General features: G+C 43.1%; 1 protein-coding gene across 1 annotated transcript; it reads left to right on the plus strand.

Annotated features, from left to right (window-relative positions):
* Positions 1–4,763: 4,763 nt before the first annotated feature.
* Positions 4,764–19,878, plus strand: NRBF2 (nuclear receptor binding factor 2). The gene is made up of 4 exons (XM_050340844.1): positions 4,764–4,871; positions 15,443–15,527; positions 17,222–17,262; positions 18,333–19,878. The coding sequence occupies exons 1-4, from the start codon at positions 4,821–4,823 to the stop codon at positions 19,047–19,049; spliced, it is 894 nt and encodes a 297-aa protein (XP_050196801.1). The 5' UTR covers positions 4,764–4,820; the 3' UTR covers positions 19,050–19,878.
* Positions 19,879–20,203: the final 325 nt, after the last annotated feature.

A 20,203-nucleotide genomic window follows, 5' to 3' on the forward strand; every position in this document is an offset into this window, starting at 1 on the left:
GGGGGAGACCCTGAAATCCAGTTATTCTGAAAAATCTGACAAATGGAAGGAGGCCCATCAGCCTGATGGTTCTGCACATGTGTGGTGGGAAATAAATTGTCAGAGGCATAGGGGAATCCCTTTTGTTTCAAAAGTGCCTCTTCAAAGAAACAGACATCCCCATCTCTCTTTGAGGAAGGCGCTGCGTGGGAGGCTCTGTGGGCCCTCCTACAATGCCATGACTGAGAAGCTCTGTCTTTAACTGGAGCTTCACTGAAAATGCACAGTCCAGATAAAATGCAAAGGCACAAAGAGTAAATAAAGAAGTAGTCAATGCTAAGCAAAGTGTGGGCCGAGGAATTCTGCCTCCTAAGGAGGTGACAGTCAAATGAAGCTGGCTCATCATGTGTGTCAAAAGCAGCATCAGACAGGTAAATAGCAATTCTACACTTCCCTCCTACTCTAAAATTCCACCCTTAAAACACAGGGTATTTTAGGAAGCTTCCTGCTGACAGGCACATCCTGCCCAGAATTACATTTTAATAGTTCTTCTTTTAGACAAACATTTAATTTATACTTATACAGTCAACATGCTATTCCCATGCAGTCCCTCGGGAGGAGCAAAACATGCAAAACACACAAAGGTGGTAATGAAAAGAAATAATCATTCTGCGCTCATTGATGAGTTTGCAGATAATGGAGTAGAATATTTACTATGGTTCTGTTTTCTCTGGAGGGCAACTTTTTATCTCTTAGATAACTCTGTAGACACTGGCAGAAAAAAGTAGCCATTTTCAGTCCAGTGCAGGAGAGGTTGGCACACCATCGGGAACGAATACGTGACATGCAGCACTCTTGGATCTTGGTATTTTGGACAAAAATCCACAAAGTGTCCCAGGACTATTCTCTGAGTAAAGAAGACCTTCCACACAAATTTAGATTATTTGAACCAGCACTAACATCACTATATCACATTAAAGCTAATTTTGCACAGATAAGGCTACAGGTTTTACTTGCTTTCTGCAGCCCCTTCAGGACATGGCAATATGATGCTTCTGGAAGGACCAGGGCTCAATGCTCAATGGCATTTTCATCTTGCCAAAGCCTAAAAGTATCACCCACCTACAAGGAGGATGGGAGGGAGGGGAGGAAGATCACAGTAGAAACTAAGTAAGTTGAATAGTGCATTGCAAACAGCATCACTGAGGGCTCTGAATTAAATCCTGTGTATCACGAGCAGTTTATAAAACATGAGATCTGTCCCAGTTTAAATGACTTAAAAAGTAATCTTGTCAGAGATTGTCAGAAGGCTGGACAGGTTTCTTTCTATTTGACTTCAGTTTTTTGTCAGATTTAGATATAGGAAGCAAAACACTGGCACACTAGTCAAGGAAAATGCCCCATTCAAGCATTTGCTAACAGTGTCTGGATGAGAAGAGGCATGGTCAGGTCCCCTGAGGAAATTACAGTCACTGCCAGCCTTGCTGGAGGAACAGTAAAGGCCACTGCTGGTACATGAACAACAGGCACACTGTAATACACTGGCTTGACTCAACAACACAGCTCCCGAAACCTTAATTCTGTTAAAACAAAATTCCTCAGTCCTTTAGCTCCCATTCCCCAAGTGGTAACTTGGCCCAGCATCTTCCTCCTTTTTCCACTAAAGATAATGTGTCTTGAAATGAACATTGACTTGTCTCTTAAAACCCAATAAATTAAACTGTCTTTCCTGAGCCAGCAGCAGGAGTAATGGAAAACGTTTCTCAGAACTAGTTTGTTTGATTTCTAAGAAAGTGTTTGACCTAATGATCTATTTTAGGAAATCGATATGACTTATGGATAAGTGATAAGCACACAGCAAAAACCAGCTATGCAGCTACTTGTCACAAGGCAAGCATTTTATGTAAAATTAAAAATTATACACAAACCGATCATGAATACAGTTTAAACAAATAAATGAAAATCTGCAGTTCCACTAGTGATGGTGAAAAAGTTAGCAAAATGGCTAGAAATAACAGCTTGGTAGTGTGTAATTTAACTGCCACTGTATCTACAATCTCATCCTACATAATATTTAGCAAGATCATCATTTGCCTCTGAATTAATGCAGTATGGAAAAGGATAATCAGCCAGCTAAGTGTGTAAGATCTGATGCACAGACGCAAGAGAATCCAGTAAATTGTGATACATTAACTCAGTGTAACTTCATTAACAACCAAGCAACCAAGTTTTGTGCTCCATGTAAAGACCTTTGGTAGACTTTTTGCTATCACGGTACTACTGGCAAGAGAGGAAAAGGCCAGGCAGCACCAGGTTAAGGGTTAGAGAAGGGCTTGTCATTGTGAAGAGGAACAGGGACCAAGTGGGATCCTCAAGAGGGGGGCTATATTCTTACAGATAAATATTACTTCTTCATGAGTGTGTGGCCATGAGCTAAAGGAAGGAAAACACAATGGTTGGGTACAATACAACAATTTAATCTCAGGCTGAGTATAAGTACTGGTAGAAAAGTGCCAAGTACCTTTTCTCCTTCACCCAGGCTGACCTATCCCTTCAACAACTGACACAGGACAACTTCACCTATCTCCAATCAGTGGGCTCCAGACCAAAACCCCTCTGGACTACACGGGATCTGGCTTGGTGATACACAGTTAAACCAAGTGATAGATAAATTCTTGCAAACGAAAACAGGAACTAGCAAGCTATCTTTGGGAAGCTCCTCACCAGAAGAGACTATCTCGTCTAACCACATATGTTAAAAGGAAAACTCCCCCCAGCACTCCTGTGTTGCAGAGCTAGTCCCTACAGCCCAGGGACAGCTGAGAGCTGTGGCATATCAGGCCATGTGGGCTCCCCCAGAGACCCACAGACGCCACTCGTGTCTGACGATCGCAGCTACAAAGGGCACAAAGGGAAATCTGGACTTTCTTTACTTGCTGCTAATTAGCTTTTTCACTTCTTGTTTTCTGGGTGTTTCATCTTCAGCCCTGCCTTCTATCCTTTTCACACTCCCTTTTTTTTTCTTGCCCTCTTTCCCCTTTCAGTCTGTTATTACCATGCTCCTGTGAACTCATGCCATCCTTTCCTGAGAAAGGTACACACAATCCCTTTACTACACTTTTCTTCTCTGGTCTTCACAACACACAAAGTTGTGGGGATAGGAGTGACCACGACACTCACCAAGTTCTCTGTCTAACAGCTCATTTGGTTTGCTGGTCTCCCTCAAGACATTTTGAATAATTAATCACAGAATCATTAAGGTTGGAAAAGATCATTGAGTCCAACCATTAACCTAACACTGCCAGGTCCACCACTAAACCACGTCCCTAAGCACCACATCTACAAGTTTTCTGAATACTTCCAGGGACTGTTATTCCATCACTGCCCTGGGAAGCCTGTTCCAAAGTTTGACAGCCCTTTCAGTGAAGAAATTTTTCCTAATATTAAATCTAAACCTCCCCTGGTGTAACTTGAGGCCGTTTTGTCTTGTCATATCACTTGTTACCTGAAATAATTAGCACTATTGTGCTGTTAGCATATACATGGCAATTGTGGCACCACTGCCATTATCACCTACTTCCACACACTGCAATTCCTGCAGTGAAAATCCACAAGGAGCCCTGGTGCTTTTACTGCTTTGTGACTGTACTGGGGACACTTTTCCCCACAGAAACCCCTCAGCGTGGCCCTCCATGTCTGTGCCTTAAGCCTCTATCTAGAGCTTTTAAAGTGTTTGTTGATCTCCCAAGGGATACAAAGCTTTAGTTACAAACCCTTTTTTATTACCTCACATTATTCTATATTCCCATCAATAAGCATCCTCCGGAAGAAAGAGCTATCACAGGAACTTGAACTCAAGGAAAAATAGCAAGAATATAGTCGAGATGTGAGGAAGACAGTACTCTTGTTGAAGCATTTCTGGTCTTCATGCCTGTTTTAAAGTTCCTGGGTGCAGAGCTCTACAGGTCTCAGACTGACAGTCCTTTACAGGTGCATCAGGCAGGTTCTGGTGTTCAGGTACAACTACACCACCAGCTTCACATGCCAGTTTCAGCCTGATGTTGGCTTACATCCATTATTTTTAATCACATCCACCTGATATTTATTAAAGATCCAGGGATACCAACTTGACACCGTACAGAATATGACGTAACTTGCACATAACCATTTCTTACTCTTTGAGAGCAAAGCCACCTAGTCCTAGTCAGGGTGTTGAGGTCACTCGGTGTGTTCTGCCTGGAGGAGTCTGATCTTCTTGTGATCTTCAACATCCTCACGAGGGTTAGTGGAGGGGCAGGACCTGATCTCTTCACTCTGGTTACCAGTGACAGGACTCGAGGAAGCGGCACGAAGCTGAGTCGGGGGATGTTTAGGTTGGCTATCAGGAAAAGGTTCTTCACCTTAAGGGTGGTCGGACACTGGAACAGGCTCCCCAGGGCAGTGGTCCCAGCATCAAGGCTGAGAGGGCTCAAGAAGCCTTTGGACAACGCTCCCGGACACAGGGTGTGACTCTTGGGCTGCCCTGCGCAGGGCCAGGAGGGGGATCCTTGTGGGCCCCTTCCAACTCAGGATACTCTAAAATAATACTTCCAAAATAACCCTTTTCTTTTCCCCCTCTCCTTTTCGGGGGCTAACTTTCCCGAGAAGCAGGGAAGGCGACAACTCCCCCTCCCTCCCCTCTCCCCTCAGCGGCCCCTCCCGCTCCCCACTCGGGCGCGCGCTGTGCCCGTTGCCCGGGCGACGCGGCGCCGCAAGTCTCGCGAGGCGCGGCGCGGCGCTCGCGGGCGGAAGCGCGGCCGTGTTGACGAGGCCGCCGCGCCGGGCCGGGCCGGGCCCCCCTGATGTGCCCGCAGCGCCCGCCCATGGAGGTGATGGACGGGCCCCTCAACCTGGTGAGCCACGGGCGGGGGGAGCGGACACCGCTCCGCGGAACAGGGCGGGGAGGCGCGACCTGATCGGACCGCGGGGCTCCGGCCGCCCCCCTTCGCCCCCGGACACCGCTCGGGGCCCCGTGAGGCCGTGCCGGGCGGGAGCGGGGCCGGGGCCGGGGCCGCGCCGGGGGGGGGCTCGGGACAGCGCTGCCCGGGCCCGCTGGGAACGGCGCGGGGAGCGACGTGTTTACATTGGCGGTGAGCGCTCCGCAAACGCGAGAGGTGAGCGAAATTCGGGAGGCACGGTCAGGAAGGAGGCGCCCAGGGGAAGCGTCCAGATGGCACAGGCCATATCCATGGGGGGTTTAGAGTGTTTACCAGGGCCTGGTACTTCCCTTAAGTTCAGAAGGCGAAACGCGTTAAAACCTGAAATCAGTAATTACTCTACTCGGACTAAATCGCGAAGGAACTTGAGCTGAAACACAGACGGTCTGAAAAATGCAGCTTCACAAACGCTAGTCAGATGTTAAACAGCCTAAACTGGCAGGTCTCTGTCCTATAGACACAATCTAGAAGAGTTAATTCCCTGCTGCCTTATGTTTTTTATCAAAGCCGTTTCTTGCCTGTGCCTCAGATGTGGTGAGGCACAGAGTGTTCCCTTAGAAAACAAGCTTTGGTCCAGCAGTCCAATGAGCCAGGAGCAGCATCCAGGAATACAGCAGTGGTGCTTCCAGGAATGAGTTTGATCCAGAAATTGTTCAGACACTGCCATGTGAACCACAGGGACTTGTGTCAGTTCAATTTTTAATCAAAGTTTATTTACTCCAGCACAGTGTCAACCCTGGCAAACCCTTGCCTGCTCCATACAGAGCCCGTCAGGTATTCCTGGATCACTCTCTGATTCAGGAAGCTTTTTAGAATTGTCATTGCTGACCACCCATGGAAATAGAAATTAGGAAGAATGTGAGTTTATATCCAAACCAGTGGTGCAGAACCTCTCTGGGTATGTCAGCATCACACTGTCTCAGACTTCACTGCATGCTGAAACACAGATTGAAATAAGGAACAGCAGGAAATAGAAAACCTCTTATAACCTGTTGATATGATGGCCTAAAGTCAGGCAAACAGCAGGGTAATGCAAGAGGGACAAACTGTAGCTATTTCACAGACACTGTAAAAACCTTTTAAAAAGTAGATCTAGTGCATAAAACTCTTGGAAGAAAATAACAATTGTTTATTCATTGGTAGGTGTCTGTAAGCAGCAGCTTTTTGGCAGAGCAGATGTCACCAGACAGTAGTGTTTCAGTAAAAAAACACTTGGTAAGAGACCACTTAGAAGGACTGTAGGAGTGACAAGACTGACTAAAGCCTGGCTAATGATCTTATGACCACAACAGGAGCGGTGCAGGTACCACACCTGGGTAGCACCAGGCTGACAACAAGGTCAATGCACTTCTGTGTTAACAGATAGTAGGTGAAAAAAGGTACTTCACATACTTTTGTACAGAAAATTATGAAATTGCCTGCATGTATGTTCATGCTGCCTTAGAGTGGCCTGAAATACCAAAACTTTGTTTTGAAAATGCTGCACAATATTCAGGGAAGGAGCCAACCTCCAGTAAAAAAACATCCTCTCAAGATTTTTACAATATCCAGTGTGATATATTTGACTTGCTTTTGTAAATCCCTTCTCTTACCCAAGCCTAGTTCCTGTCCATAGGAAAAGCACAACTTTTTCCAAAGATGCCAAAGGGGAAAATAAAGCTACCAAAAAAAAAAAAAAAAAAAAAACAACAAACAAAAAACCCCAAACCAAATCACCCAACACCTAAACGACAAAGTTGTTTTGGATGCAGTAATCGTTAGACTTAACTGCTTTTGATGACATGAGTACAAGACATTTCCCTTTCAGTCTATTATGGCTTTTTCACAAAATTGATTTTTCTTCAGTTAAGGCATTTCATCATAATTTACTACAGTACTTGGGTGTTGCTTTGTCCTGTGAACCTTGTTTGTTAGCTGTGGAAAGCATGGATACTGTCCTGTTTTTCTGGGCAGCTGATCTGACTGAAAAAAAATGCCTTACAGGTGGCAAGCCATAGCTTACTGTGTTCCATTGGTTTCAGTTATGTTCTTTTTCTACCTTCTGACAAATACATTTCCCTCAAAATAATGTTTTATCTTTATGGAGCTGGGCTTAATGCCTTAAACTATTGATTGTATTTCTTTCTTATGTTTAGCTATATTTTGCTTTCCCCAGTTCACTGATTTAGTTCTGTAGATGGCACTAGACAACACAAGTTTGCTTTCCAGATATGTTGAAAATATGTATAAATGTAACTGCAATGTTTTTTGTTGAATGGAAGTTTTAATTGCTGACCTTCAGGTCTAATTACTTCAATGAGAAATGGATCCATCTTTTCAGAATTTGACCTTATTTAGGTCATTTATATATGAATTTAGTTCTTCAGACTTTTTTTCCCATTTTAAAGCTACTAACTTTTTTATTCCTTCTGTGCCATTGTTGCATGCTTAGCAAATAATCATGCTGAGTCTAACCCCAACTTTCCTCCTTTTAACCTTTCTAGGACTTGTGCTACAGTACTAACTGCTGATTTGATTTTCCACTGAGCTGTCCTCAAGGTATTTGTTGTACCCAGTGATCCTTCCTTTAGGAATAGCTGCAATAACTTTTCCAAAATCTGTTGGCATTGTCTGAGTTGACAGAGCCATTGGAAAGTGTTTTCATAGAATCATTAAGATTGGAGAAGAACTCTAGGATCCAAGTCCAGCCATTAACCCAGCACTGTTAAGTGGACCACTGAACTATGTCCCTAAGCAGTACATCTGCACATCTCCTGAACCCTTCCATGGACAGTGATTCCACCAGGGAGGAAGGTTTTGGGACAGCCCTGATACCCAAACGTTCATTTTATCTCTTCCACTTCCCCTTTTCCCTCCTTCTCTCTCACTCCTGTGTTGCATGCTTTGCAGATGAGAAACATAATCTGAGCCTGAAGGAAAAGGTTAAAGCTCTCATCCTTATGCTTTTACTGATAAGGAAGCCAGTTCTTAAACCCTACAAATAAAACATGTAGGTTATGCTGTGAAACTTGAAACCAGTACAAGGTGCAGTTTCTGCACCTGCAGACAACCATGTAATAGGTTCTAGCCCAGCTGATTACTTATTTCACACATAAGCTAGTGTCAAAAACTTGAGGCATATCAACATTCTTCTACAGATTAGAACTTTTACTGTAAAAGCACAAAGAGAAGTCTCTCATGAGCACTACAAGTTCTTGCAGAGCATCTCAAGAGCTTCTTGGTGATTTTTACTGTAGGGGCAATTCCTACTTCTTTCTAATTTAGACAAAGAATTCTGATCTCACATCCAGCAGTAATTTTAACCTTAGGTATAGGAGCAAGAGTTACAAGTCAAGAAGCACAACCACACTCTGCTGACCATCAGAAGTTTGGAAGGAACACAGTAAAAATGAGGCAAATAATATCAAACCTCAAGAAGAGACTAGAAAGAAAACTTGTTCCTTAAACAGTCCTGGACCTCAGAACTCTGCAGATTCTATGTTAACACCTCAGTGTTGTCCTATAGCTATGGAGCCATACCACCTCTACTTTGTATTCTTCCTACAAGGTAGTGATTTTTGTATGGCTTATAATAAAATATAACCCAAAATCTGGTGAGTATCTGTCAGCTCTAAGTTTCTTGAAGCATAAGGGATGCAGTTTGAGGAGCTGCTGTTTTGGTGAAAACAAAGCACAGACCAGTGGCTGGAGTGAGAATAACACAAAATGTGTATTGCAAACATCTCATATAATGAAAGCTCTTAATAATAATAGTGCTGTAAGCCATTGGTAGCAAGCAACCACTCCACTGCGAGCCAGTCAGTGGTTTACTTCAGGAAATGATTTAAAAGTGACGTGATTACTACATCACACAAAGGCAAAATAACAAGCAGAATAAATATGCAATATGGAAGTGTAGGAAGAAAAAATAGAAAGCATCTATGAAAGTTCACTAGAGACCAAAGGATTTAAACCACATAGGCTAATGTGTTTGAGACTCAATGCCAGCCTGCACCTCTGTTGTTTTGATTGGAAAACCAGGAATATTATGTTAATCTACAGGAACATCCACAGAACCCCACTTAACTGTCTTTGATTTTTTTTTTAATAAAGCTTAACCTGCTATACTTGATCTTCCAGTCTAAAATGGAACCAAAAAAAGGGCAGATACACTCAATTCTGAACTCAAATTAGAGAGGACAAGCTTGTAGGTAATAAAAGGGGGGAAGTATCACTCTATAGATGTGCCTCACACACAGTCTGTTTTCACCACAGTGGTGGGTGAACCACAGGGTGTGAACCCACAGAGGCAGCCCCACACCTGAGTGAAGTGACTGGAGGTGCTGAGGTGGTGCATCAGATGCTCAGCTGAACAGCCAGATCAGTAACAGCCACCTCAGTGTTGTATTCAGGTACATAATTGCTGTTAAAGGCACAACACAGAACTGTTCCATGTGACACATAAAACAACAGTCAAGAACATAATTAGCTAAGCTGTGGGTGGTTGACAGAAGCATTATTTCCTCACTGTATCTGTGCTGTTTGGGTACCTACCAGCAGTGCCTTTCTGCTGCATCACACTGGCATGACGTGCCTGTCATCACAGGCCACACAGTTCAGCTCTGAGTCAGCGTGACCAGCAGTTTAAACACCCAAATGACAGCACCTCATGGAGGCCTGGTGAGGCAGCAGACTGAAGTCACAGCTGAAACATCTCTGCCCCACTTGTTTTGAACTTGTTCCTCCTGGAATAGGCTGTTTACTGGACAGTTTGTTGTGATGGCTCAGTTGTTCCCTACGGAGGAGTAGCTCAGTTGCTGTAACAGCGTGAGCTGTGTGGTTTAAGGCTACAAATGGAAGCCCAGGTCGGTCTGGTTTATTATCAGGGCAGTGGAACAGTTCTCACTTAGCAAGACTTACTGTGACACTTAATATGGGGACATGAAAAACATCACCAAAGCAGCTGAGAACTGCAGGAAGCAAAATGCCCAGGGAGGTGGGGGAGTCACCATCCCTGGAGGTGTTTCAAGGAAAGACTGGACATGGCACTTAGTGCCATGATCTGGTTTACATGGTGATAGGTTGGATTCAGTGATCTCAGAGGTCTTTTCCAACCTAATTGATTCTGTGAAAATGGCTCTGACAAGCAAGTTGAAACATTCGGTGCTTTTATCCTACTAAGTGGATGAAAAGGAAGAGAGTGAGGTTGATTTGACTAAGCAGTAGGTAAAAGGATACCACACCTTAATGAAGGTGCAGGTGATACACGCCTGTATGGGGTTTGGAAGGCTCCACCTAACCTGAGCAGTGTGGATGCGATTTGGTTCCATTCCAGATCTCTAAATTGCATTTGCATGGTGAGAAACTCAGACTAACCATTTTATCTTAAACTTGGGCTAGGCTGGGAACACACGCATAGTCAATTAGAGGTATTCAGTGAATTAATGTGGGTTAGCAAAACAACTGGTTGCTTGTCTGCCCATATATTTAAGTTCTAATACAATTGCTTACATACCAGTTGAACTTTAACATCTTTGTACTTCAGTACAAAGAGAGTGGGGAGTCTGTCAGTGCTGAGAACACATTCTCATGAGAGTTTCACCTACTTGTTTTGCTCTGTAGGAACACTAACCTGTCATTTACACAGCTGAGTCATCGTTCTGTCAACCTGGCTAAGTACAGGCTTACAAAGACAGACAGTTGAGCTCACATGCAACTTGTGGTTGAACAGCCACAATGGGTTCTGCCATTTTTTGGTTCTTTAGTCATCTTTCTCAACAGAATACAAGTATTTAAAAATGGGGGCTTGTTTCTGTTGGTAAAGCTACACTTTACCATTTCTTTAGCCTTAGTGGCAAATATATTCCCATTATTTAGCATAAGTTACAGTACAGCTCTATATTATTTTTGGCTTTAGTATAACTGCCTGTAAGTACAAGCATTTTCCATAGGCACCCTGATTGTGACTGCACTTTTTTTTTTTTTTTTTTTTTAAATAAAGCATGGCCACAGTTTATTCTTGGACCTCTCAGGTCAAGTTTTCCCCTTGTGTTCTGTCTTCATCCCATTTTTTCAGTGCATATGAGGACTTACACATTGAAACCTCTCTAAGTTCGCTGTTTCCTGGTAAGAATGATGTTTGAAAGAGACTTCTGTAGATATGGCACTGACAGAGTGTGGGGTGGGGGTAACCATGGTGTACCAGCTCTTCCCACCCTTTGTGACCCATGGCTGTAAACATCCATGTAGAGAACACAGCACTCTCAGATAACATGGAAGTGACACAGTGTGCACTTTCTGACTCCTCAAACACCCTTAGGAAAACAAATCCTCAAGTAGATCCCTCATCTCTCCAAAAAAACCCAAAAAAACCCAAAAACAAAACCAGAAAAAACCCCAAACCAACCAAACAAAAAAAACCCCAAACCAAAACACCTTCCTCTTTGCTTTCAGCAACAAGAGACCACAGGTATTGATCCTGTCTGGCAAAAATAACTGGTATCCACAGCCCATAGCATAAAGTAGGTGATAGTAGCAGCAAACAGTGGTTTCACTTAAAACACTTACAAACAAACTTCTTGCAGTTAAGCTTCCATCAGGCTCCATTGTTTTAGCAGATGGGTTTTCCTGCTTTTATTAGTCACCTTTTCAGTTAGGCACTATAATCTGTGCTTCAGAATCATATTAAAATACGTAATTTCTAGAGAGCCCCCTGCAACGTACAAAGGAGGCCATAAGCTTAACATCTTGTGCAAGACTTTGTCCCAGGTGAAGAGCTGTTGTCCCATTAGCTGAAGAGAAACAAAACATACCCAGGACTGTCTCAGCTGCAGGAGCACAGTTGCAAATTACTGCTCTTAGGAGAGGGTAGGAGACTTACTCTGAAAATGAGTAGTAGTACCATAGTAGCACATCTACCTCTTAAAAATACTGTTGGATCGAGCAGGTTTTTTCCTGTTATGTTCTTTTCTATCATATCTAGCCACCAACTGGAATTCTATGGGAAAAGCAGCAACTTTTTCCCCAACCTAAGCTAGGATCACACTGTGGTAATCCTTTAAGTTGTAACAGTACACTTTTCCTAGAGAGAAAACAAGAATTTTGATTTTTTTAGCTTGAGAGGACACTAATAGATCTGGCAAGTGGGCTTTATGGCTTCATTTCTCACAGCCTGCAGTCTCATCATTGTCTAGTTTATGGTGCAAAAAAAAAAAAAAAAAAAAGAAAGGGAATGATAATTTTTTGACTGCTAAAGAAACCTCCGGGTAAAGAGGGCAATCTGCATTGCTGTTTTAGAGGTTTGTTTGATTGAGGGTTTTTTCTGTTGTTTAGAGATACCTAGACAATGATTTGGGCTGTTGAGTGGGAAATCAAATAGGAGCCTTTCTGTGGAATAGCATAAACTTACAAATGCAGATAACATCCCTCAGCATCTCAACTCCAGCTGGGAAGTGGAAAAATGTCAAACTTACCTCCTTCTGCAGTTGGTCCAGAGTGGTTCATGTCACACAAAAAAGCTTACACAACCCTCTTAAGAACCAGTTGTGTTGAAGCAAGATGAGGGAACTTTTTATCTTGACCATCCTGCCCTCACACTGGCTTCCTTTACAAGAGTGAAATTGTTACACCTGCCCATTTGCCTACTGGGAATTCCTGCTCGTTAGGATTGGGAGGGACACCTGGAAGTAGTTGTCAACCTGCTTCCCAACTTCAATTCCATAGCTTGTTAATAAATTATAATTATTCTTACACCCCGTCCTACATTTATTTCCAGCACTGCAAGTGGAAGACGAAAGAAAATTCAGATCCATAAAGCCAGCAGAGCCAAGCAGGAGGTGTTTCTGTAACCACAGCAGCAGGACCAAGGTCAAAGCAGTCCTGCTGGAATGTGCTGGGAACCAGCACAGCAGCTCCACAACTGTTGTGTAAACACCTTCCTTCAGCATGACATCAGACCAGGGATAAACCTGAGAGTCATTTTGTTCTCTTTAGGATATGGGACCAGTTCTTCCACTGCCAATTTTATAACGGGATGCAGGCCCCTCTGAGTTCAAAACAAATTTGCTAACAATGGTTGGAAGCTGTGTGTCTGGGTGGAACTGAGTGTTTCTTACAGTAAACCAGCAGACTAGACAAGATGTAGAAGCTCATCCATCATAATGGCCATTAAGCATCCAAATATTTCTGCTGCAGCTTCGTCACTTGCTGCTAGGAAACAGCACCACTAATTTCTCCAAAATGTTAATGAAAAATAAGATACCGTGAAAATGAGAGAAATTCCTTGGTCCTTCCACAATCAGCTAATTGGCATAAATACTCACAGGGTGGAATAAATGAGCAAATATTTCCTTGTCAAGCTGGCAGGAAAAGATAGAAAATGAGGAATTCCTTGCCCATGATTGACTGCAAAACACCTCATTTTCTCACACAAAGCTGTGCCTAAAACTGATATTTCTCTGTTGTGGTTTCTATTGTTTCCATTGGGAAGTTTGCTGCATCAGAGTAAGGTGGCCTGATGTGTATATTTTGATGTAAGAGCAAGAAAGGCATTTTGACCTTCTCAAAAGAAAATCCTGTTTTCTTCCTGCTAGCATCTATGCACTGTTGTTTTCCTAATTTTATTCACAGTCCAGTCGGACTTCTTCAGACTCCCTTCAGCTTCACTGGAAGTTAATTGAGAATGGAAATAATTCAATTGCTCAATCAAGTAGAACTGACTGTCCTCAAATGTGCTTAAGTGATTTGAGTAAGATCATACTCCAGTAGTTTAAAACGTGAGAATAACCTCTGAAAACAATTACACTCAAATTCTTATATGTAGAAACTAATAAATGGAAGCAGTCCCCTGGCTTGTTGAAGTGCTTCCTTAGCCCTTCTGTCTCTGGCTATCCTGTTTCCTCTTACCCTGTTTTTTCAGACCTGCCCATGCAGTTTGCAGCAGCAGCTGTATCAATACTAATTTATTGAAAAATTGTTTTGCAAAGAGCTAGCTCAGGTGTTTTTATGTCCATGACACAGCTAATTTGTAACAGGACGAGCTGCCAGGAATAACCAAGGAGATGGCTCTATCTGTGCTGATCCTGTTTGTTCATTCCCATGGGAAATTAGTTTATCTTTCTGGCATATGACATTTGTAGGAGTCCATAGAAAAAGGCCATAAAATAGATGATTTTCCAATAGAAAAACATTTCCACTTCTGTGATTATTTAACCTCAGGGCAGAAGAAATAGGAAATGCTGACAATGCTCTGAGGATTCAATGAAGGTGAGGAAGAAGAATAGAATAAAAAATGTTGGTTGTGAAGAATTAAGGAATTGTGTTTTGTTTTGTTTTCTTTTTTTTAGAACTCACCATATTAGCAAATGAAATCAGTTTTAGAAAAGCCAAATGTCTACATGCAGTGATATAACTGCTAGGGAGTGCTTAAGAACAGCTGTTGCCCAAACGAGTGTTTTCTGTGCAAGTCATTCTTTTCTGGGGTGTTAGAGCTGCCAAGGTTGTGGGAGAAAATTGAACTTACTCTAACACTGCGGGGGATAAGTGCACTTGGAGGACAAAGAAACTGACCTGTATTGTGGAACTTGTATTTTAAGTGGGTGTTAATATGAGTATCACGTAAGTACCAGTACCTGATGTGTGCTTACTTCAAACCCAGCGTGCAGCACAGCAGCCCTGAGCTGTGTAACTGAGAGTCTCACCAGTTCGTGCTTGTAGCCTTTCACATTACACAGCTTGTCTTGGAGGAGGGACCATAAAATTCATGTCTTGTAGGAATGACAAAAAGATTTGCTTCCATGCGTGTTGCAGTGCTGGTCATGCAGTGCTGTTTCTCACTGAGCACATGCAAATACAACTGCTTGCTTACAGCAACATCCTTAGTCTGTGCTGATGGTTTACATTAGTGGTTTACAAATACTGGTATAGACTTAACTGTTGTACAGCAACAACGTGACTTTGGTATCTTTAACTATGGCTGTGCTGCTGCCATTAACTGGTGTAAGCTGCAGACACACACAAAAAAGCAGAGATCTTTTGTAGTTTGCTCACCCAAGAGGCAAAGCCTCTGGGGCATGGGACAGCAGAAAATGTCAGACCAGCTGTGAGATGTAACACAATTCCAGTATTTTGCATTCTGCCAGGTAATTGGTCCTAAATACACACAACTTCTCATCACTTCTTATGGCCTAATGGTCTTTTTACACATCTGTGGTAAGTGCCTGCCTCTAAAAGAGAACATGTACTTTGTGAGGAACAGCTTCAAAAGGATTTTGTTGTGTACACACCACCTTTGCTGCAGTAACAACCTTCAGTTCTTACCAGTACAGACTCTTGTAAGGTACTATTAAAGAAGAAACCCAATTATAAAGCATGGAAGGGAGTGGGAGATCTGAGCCTAAAAACCTGAGAACTAGAATCAGTACAGGTTTCTCAGATGTACTGATTACTTTTACCACAGGTATAACTTTGTCCACAAACCCTCAATGATGTGATGCTCTGTTTTTTTGAAGGCTCACCAGCAGAGCAGAAAAGCAGATCGCTTGTTGGCAGCAGGGAAATATGAAGAAGCAATTTCTTGTCACAAAAAAGCTGCTGGTGAGTAGGTTATTTCTCACATTCCAGCTCTGAAAATCAGTTCCTGGGTTTGCATGCTCATTCCAAACTCTGTCTGAGCTGAGACCAAGCCTGTCTGAGCTCAAGAAGCGTTTGGACAACACTCTCAGGTACGTGATGTGACTCCTGGGGTGTCCTGCCTAGGGCCAGGAGTTGGGCCCAATGATCTTGATGGGTCCCTTCCAACTCAGAATATTCTGTGATTCTATGATTCTGTGTAAGTAGAATATCTAGTTACTTGCACAATTTTTATTTTTAAAATGTGAGTTTGTTTTTCAGTCCAGATCAAGAGCCCTTTGGAAACTTTTTTTTCCTCATATGAGCAGCTCAAGTCAGACATTTTCAAAGTTGTTTTGACTGGGGGTGGTTATCACTAAAAATGCAGTTCTTGATAGAAGATGAAGCCAACACCTTGTGTCATGCACAGACTAAAGCTGGGTACCTGCTGTAAGCCAGTTTCACTTTTCACTTTGTTTTCTTCACTGCTTTCATAGCTGAGGTCACCTGCTTCCCCTGCTAATAAAGAAAATACTTAGACAAATGTTTGCTTACAAAAGTTTACTTCCCTTTCCTAATGTCCGAATCGAGGCAGCTGAGAACAGGTGACGAGCTCAGCTTCCCCAGAGCTCGAGCAAAACAGCAGATTGACACCCTGTCCTGTGTGAGACCTTGTGCATTTACCTGTCCATTTAAACAGTCCTGCCTAATTATCTGTGTTGGAGTCCCTCAGCCAAGAGCAGCAGCTGCTCGGCAGAAGAAGAAAGAGGAGGTCTTAATTGGTGCAACAAGTAGGGCATTTTCAGTGACAGGGCTCTGAGGAGACAAAGTAGGTGGCTACTCTAAACGTCAGAACCTAGATACCGGGCCTTCTCACTTTCCATTCATAAATAGTAGAAGTTAAAGTGAGAAACTGATCTTTTCTTTGGTTTTTACAAATACTCAGAGTGATCAGGGGTAACACATTCTAATATGCAGACTTTTGGTTTTCTTTCAGTTCATATACCAAGACAAAACCCAGAGGGACACTGAATGTTTCTTGCTTTTCTTTGTCTGGTGATTCTATGCCATTATCTTGCATCATTCCAAATTGGGTTTAGAATTTCTTACACCTTGTCATTTTCAGCACTAGCAAGATATGCTCAAAGTGCTTCTCTGACTCTTAAGCCAGCATGTTTTCTGGTTTGGAGGGGAACTGGGGGAAAAAAGTGAGAAACTAAGGACCATAAGTTTTCATTATGAATATAGTTTAAAAACGTGACTTTATAATACTGGTGTGCCATGGGCAAGAGGATCTTACCACATTTTGTTATAAAGTGCTTGTATGCTAAAAGTCTGGTCCTTGGCTGTGTTTCTTCCCTTCATGGGAAAGTTATTCTTCTGCAACTTTCTGGAAATGGCTGTTATCCTTCTCTGAAAAACAAATTTGAGCAACCTGAGCCACCAGGATACCATGGAAAGGGTGTAGTGTGCGTTGCAAGGTCTTACAGCAAATTTTCCTGGCTTTTGAAAACCAGCAGATGTTTCCAGCCACTGTAACTCGGTAAATACTGTGCCTCTAGACTGCTGTGTTTATGTGGGAGTTCAGCACACAGAAGGCCTGGAGCCTTTCCTCAGGTTTTATGGGAATGCTGAGGTTGTGTGGCCGTGCTGAGCGCTGATCCGTTCTCTCTCCACAGCGTACCTCACGGACGCCATGAAGCTGACCCAGTCGGAGCAGGTGAGACCCGAGTGCAGCAGCTGCCAGAACAGCCACAGCTCCCCTGTGTCCCACTGTGCCCTCTCTCATCACATCCCCCTTGGGCGTTACCCTCCCCAAAGGTTTCTGAGCCCTCGGCAACCGCACCGGGAGTGTCACAAATGTGGTAACACCAGTCTTCTGAGAGAGTTTTCCCAAGTTTATGTGGAGCAGGGAGAAGAGAAATGCTAAGCCATCCAAGGGGTCTCCAGCTTTCTGGTCTGCCAGGCATCTTCAAGGAGGCGATAAAACTAGTTTCGTGTTTAGCTTTTGCTGGGAGGCACTTTGCTGAGACACAAAGCTGAGCGTCTCATCTGCAGTCTGTAATTTTGGGTTCATTCATCCTGACTGGGGAATCTCCAGAACAACAGCCCCGACACCTTTCCTTATTCACTGCACCAAGCTGCCTGTGAATGTAGCAGTGTAGTCTGCTCAGCACTGTTACAGCAGCAGGCTTTGAATTTAGCCATATATTATGCAAGCAAATAACCCTTGGAGATCAGGCTTCTGTCTTTGCTACAAAGGGTCATTCTTGTAGAAAAATGGTCTCTCACCCAGGTGGTTCCTGTGAGGTATTAATGCCACCCCCTTCATTCAATCTGGCTGAATCTTTTGGGACTGTATCTGGCCTCGGAGCAATTTGCTGCTTGGTTTTGGGTGTTATTGATATGTCTGTCCAGATCCCATCACAGAAGCATACAAGACGTTTGCGTCGTTTAGCCAAAGCGAGGCTGTGCATGACAGGAGAACCCCTTCCTTCCTGGTGCTGTTCAGACATCAGTTAAACAGAGGGGTTGTAGCCTGGTCAGTGACTTACAAAAAAAAGACCATTTTTTTTGCTAAATTTGGGTGACATATCTGAATCTGTTGCATTGTACATGCAGAAAGCACTTCTTGTTGGATTTAGTACCTGAATAACAAAAGTTCCTCCCCCTCAGCCATGCTGTGATGCTGTTTATGTAAATATTTACACACATGTAACTTTACCTGCATGAATATTCAGGTGGGATCAGGGAACACCCACTAAATTGTTTAATCTTGTTCTTACCCAGGCTCAGCTGTCACTGGAATTACAAAGGGATAGTCACATGAAACAGTTACTGCTCATCCAGGAGAGGTGGAAAAGGGCAAAGAGGGAGGAAAAGCTGAAGGCCCAGCAGAATGCTGACAAGGAAACAGCCACACACCTTCAGACTTCTTACAAGCCATCTGCTGAAGACTCTGATGATCAAAACATACTGGTTCCTGTTACTCAGAAATACAGCCCTTCCACAGAGAAACATTCACAGGATGTTCAGGGTGTCTTTGACAGGGACCCGGATACACTGTTGTTTCTGCTTCAGAAAAAAAAGGAGCCGGTGGAAGCATGTATTGGGAGTAAAGCTCCAAAAGATGACAAAACAATAATAGAAGAGCAGGCAACCAAAATTGCAGATTTGAAACGGCACATAGAATTTCTTGTAGCTGAAAACGAGAGATTAAGGAGAGAGAATAAGCAGCTAAAAGCAGAAAGAGCTAGACTCCAAAAATCTCCAGTAGACAAGGAGCTGGATGTAGATGCTGACTTTGTAGAGAAGTCAGAGTTGTGGGGTCTGCAGCAACACTCAGAAAGTACTTCTTCAGCTGCAACTTGGCAGAAGTTCACAACAACTGCTGGGAAGGCAAAGGACATTCCAATACCCAACCTTCCCCCCCTGGACATCCCATCCCCTGAACTCCCACTGCTGGAACTCTCCGAGGATATACTGAAAGGACTGATGAATAGTTAAAACCCAGGAAAAGTGCTCAGTATAGTTATCCATACTTAAGAAAAGGGAAAGCCACCAGGACAATGGTGATCTGAGGGCAGAAACATCTTCCACAATCCTACTGTTGGAGAAAAGGCATTAAGCAACTTTGTTACTGTGAAATACACGTCATATCTGATCTACTTCATGAGAGTTAAAGGTACCATAGTTGGTATAAGATGGTGAGCTCTTTAGTCTTTCTCCCAACGATTCAAACCAAACGACTGCCTGGAGAATGTTTCAAGTAACACAATCCTTCAGGGTTTTTAAGTATGCTATATGTAATAGTTATCTATAATGCCATAAATGATGGTGCAGAACCTAACTGTTATGGTTGCCTGTTGGCTACCACTTCATACTGAAAAATGCTTTCTAGCATGAATTTAAACTGTGCATTTCATTATGCATAACTTCGTTAATTCAGATACAGTGCAATTTATACACCTCCTAGATGGATTTATGTGCCACACTCAGTACTCCTGACCATGTTAACCTCAAGTCAGGAGAGATTGTAATTTCCATTCTATGAAGGAACCAACTTATTAGTTCTGTTGATGAGGTTTTTTTGGGGGGTTATCTGTTTACATAACTAATCAGGGTGCATTGAATCTAGCTTTTGGTTTCTGTATAAAGTGACATGGTTTAAAAAAAGAAAAACCTATACTTAAGGAAAAATACCCTTTTTGTTTTCAGTGATGCATGAATGGAAGTAATTCTAGCTGGCAGTATTTGATTGAAACAGAAATTGTTTACAGCTTAACCTGATTCAAAAAGGATAGGAAAATAAAAACCAAGGTGTTTTGACACTAAACGTGTGTTAAATCTCTACAGATGTTGCAGAGTATAAAAACTAAATTAGTACTTGTATTAACCGCATCAGTACATATGTACAGCTGGGCTTCTGTGTTCCTCATCCAGCACATTTAAGGAAGCTGGGATGAATTCAGAGGGCCCAGCCCATCTGTGAAGTGACCTGGCTGACAGCTGGGTTAGAATCACAGAATCAACTGGGTTAGAAAACACTGCTCAGATCATCAAGTCCCACCTTGATCCAACCCCGCCGTGGTTCCCAGACCATGGCACTGATGCCACATCCAGTCTCATCTTAAAACACCTCCAGGGACGATGAATCCACC

Source organism: Myiozetetes cayanensis, unplaced genomic scaffold (assembly GCF_022539395.1).
Source record: "Myiozetetes cayanensis isolate MyiCay16 unplaced genomic scaffold, myiCay2020 scf10, whole genome shotgun sequence".
Lineage (NCBI taxonomy): Eukaryota > Metazoa > Chordata > Aves > Passeriformes > Tyrannidae > Myiozetetes > Myiozetetes cayanensis.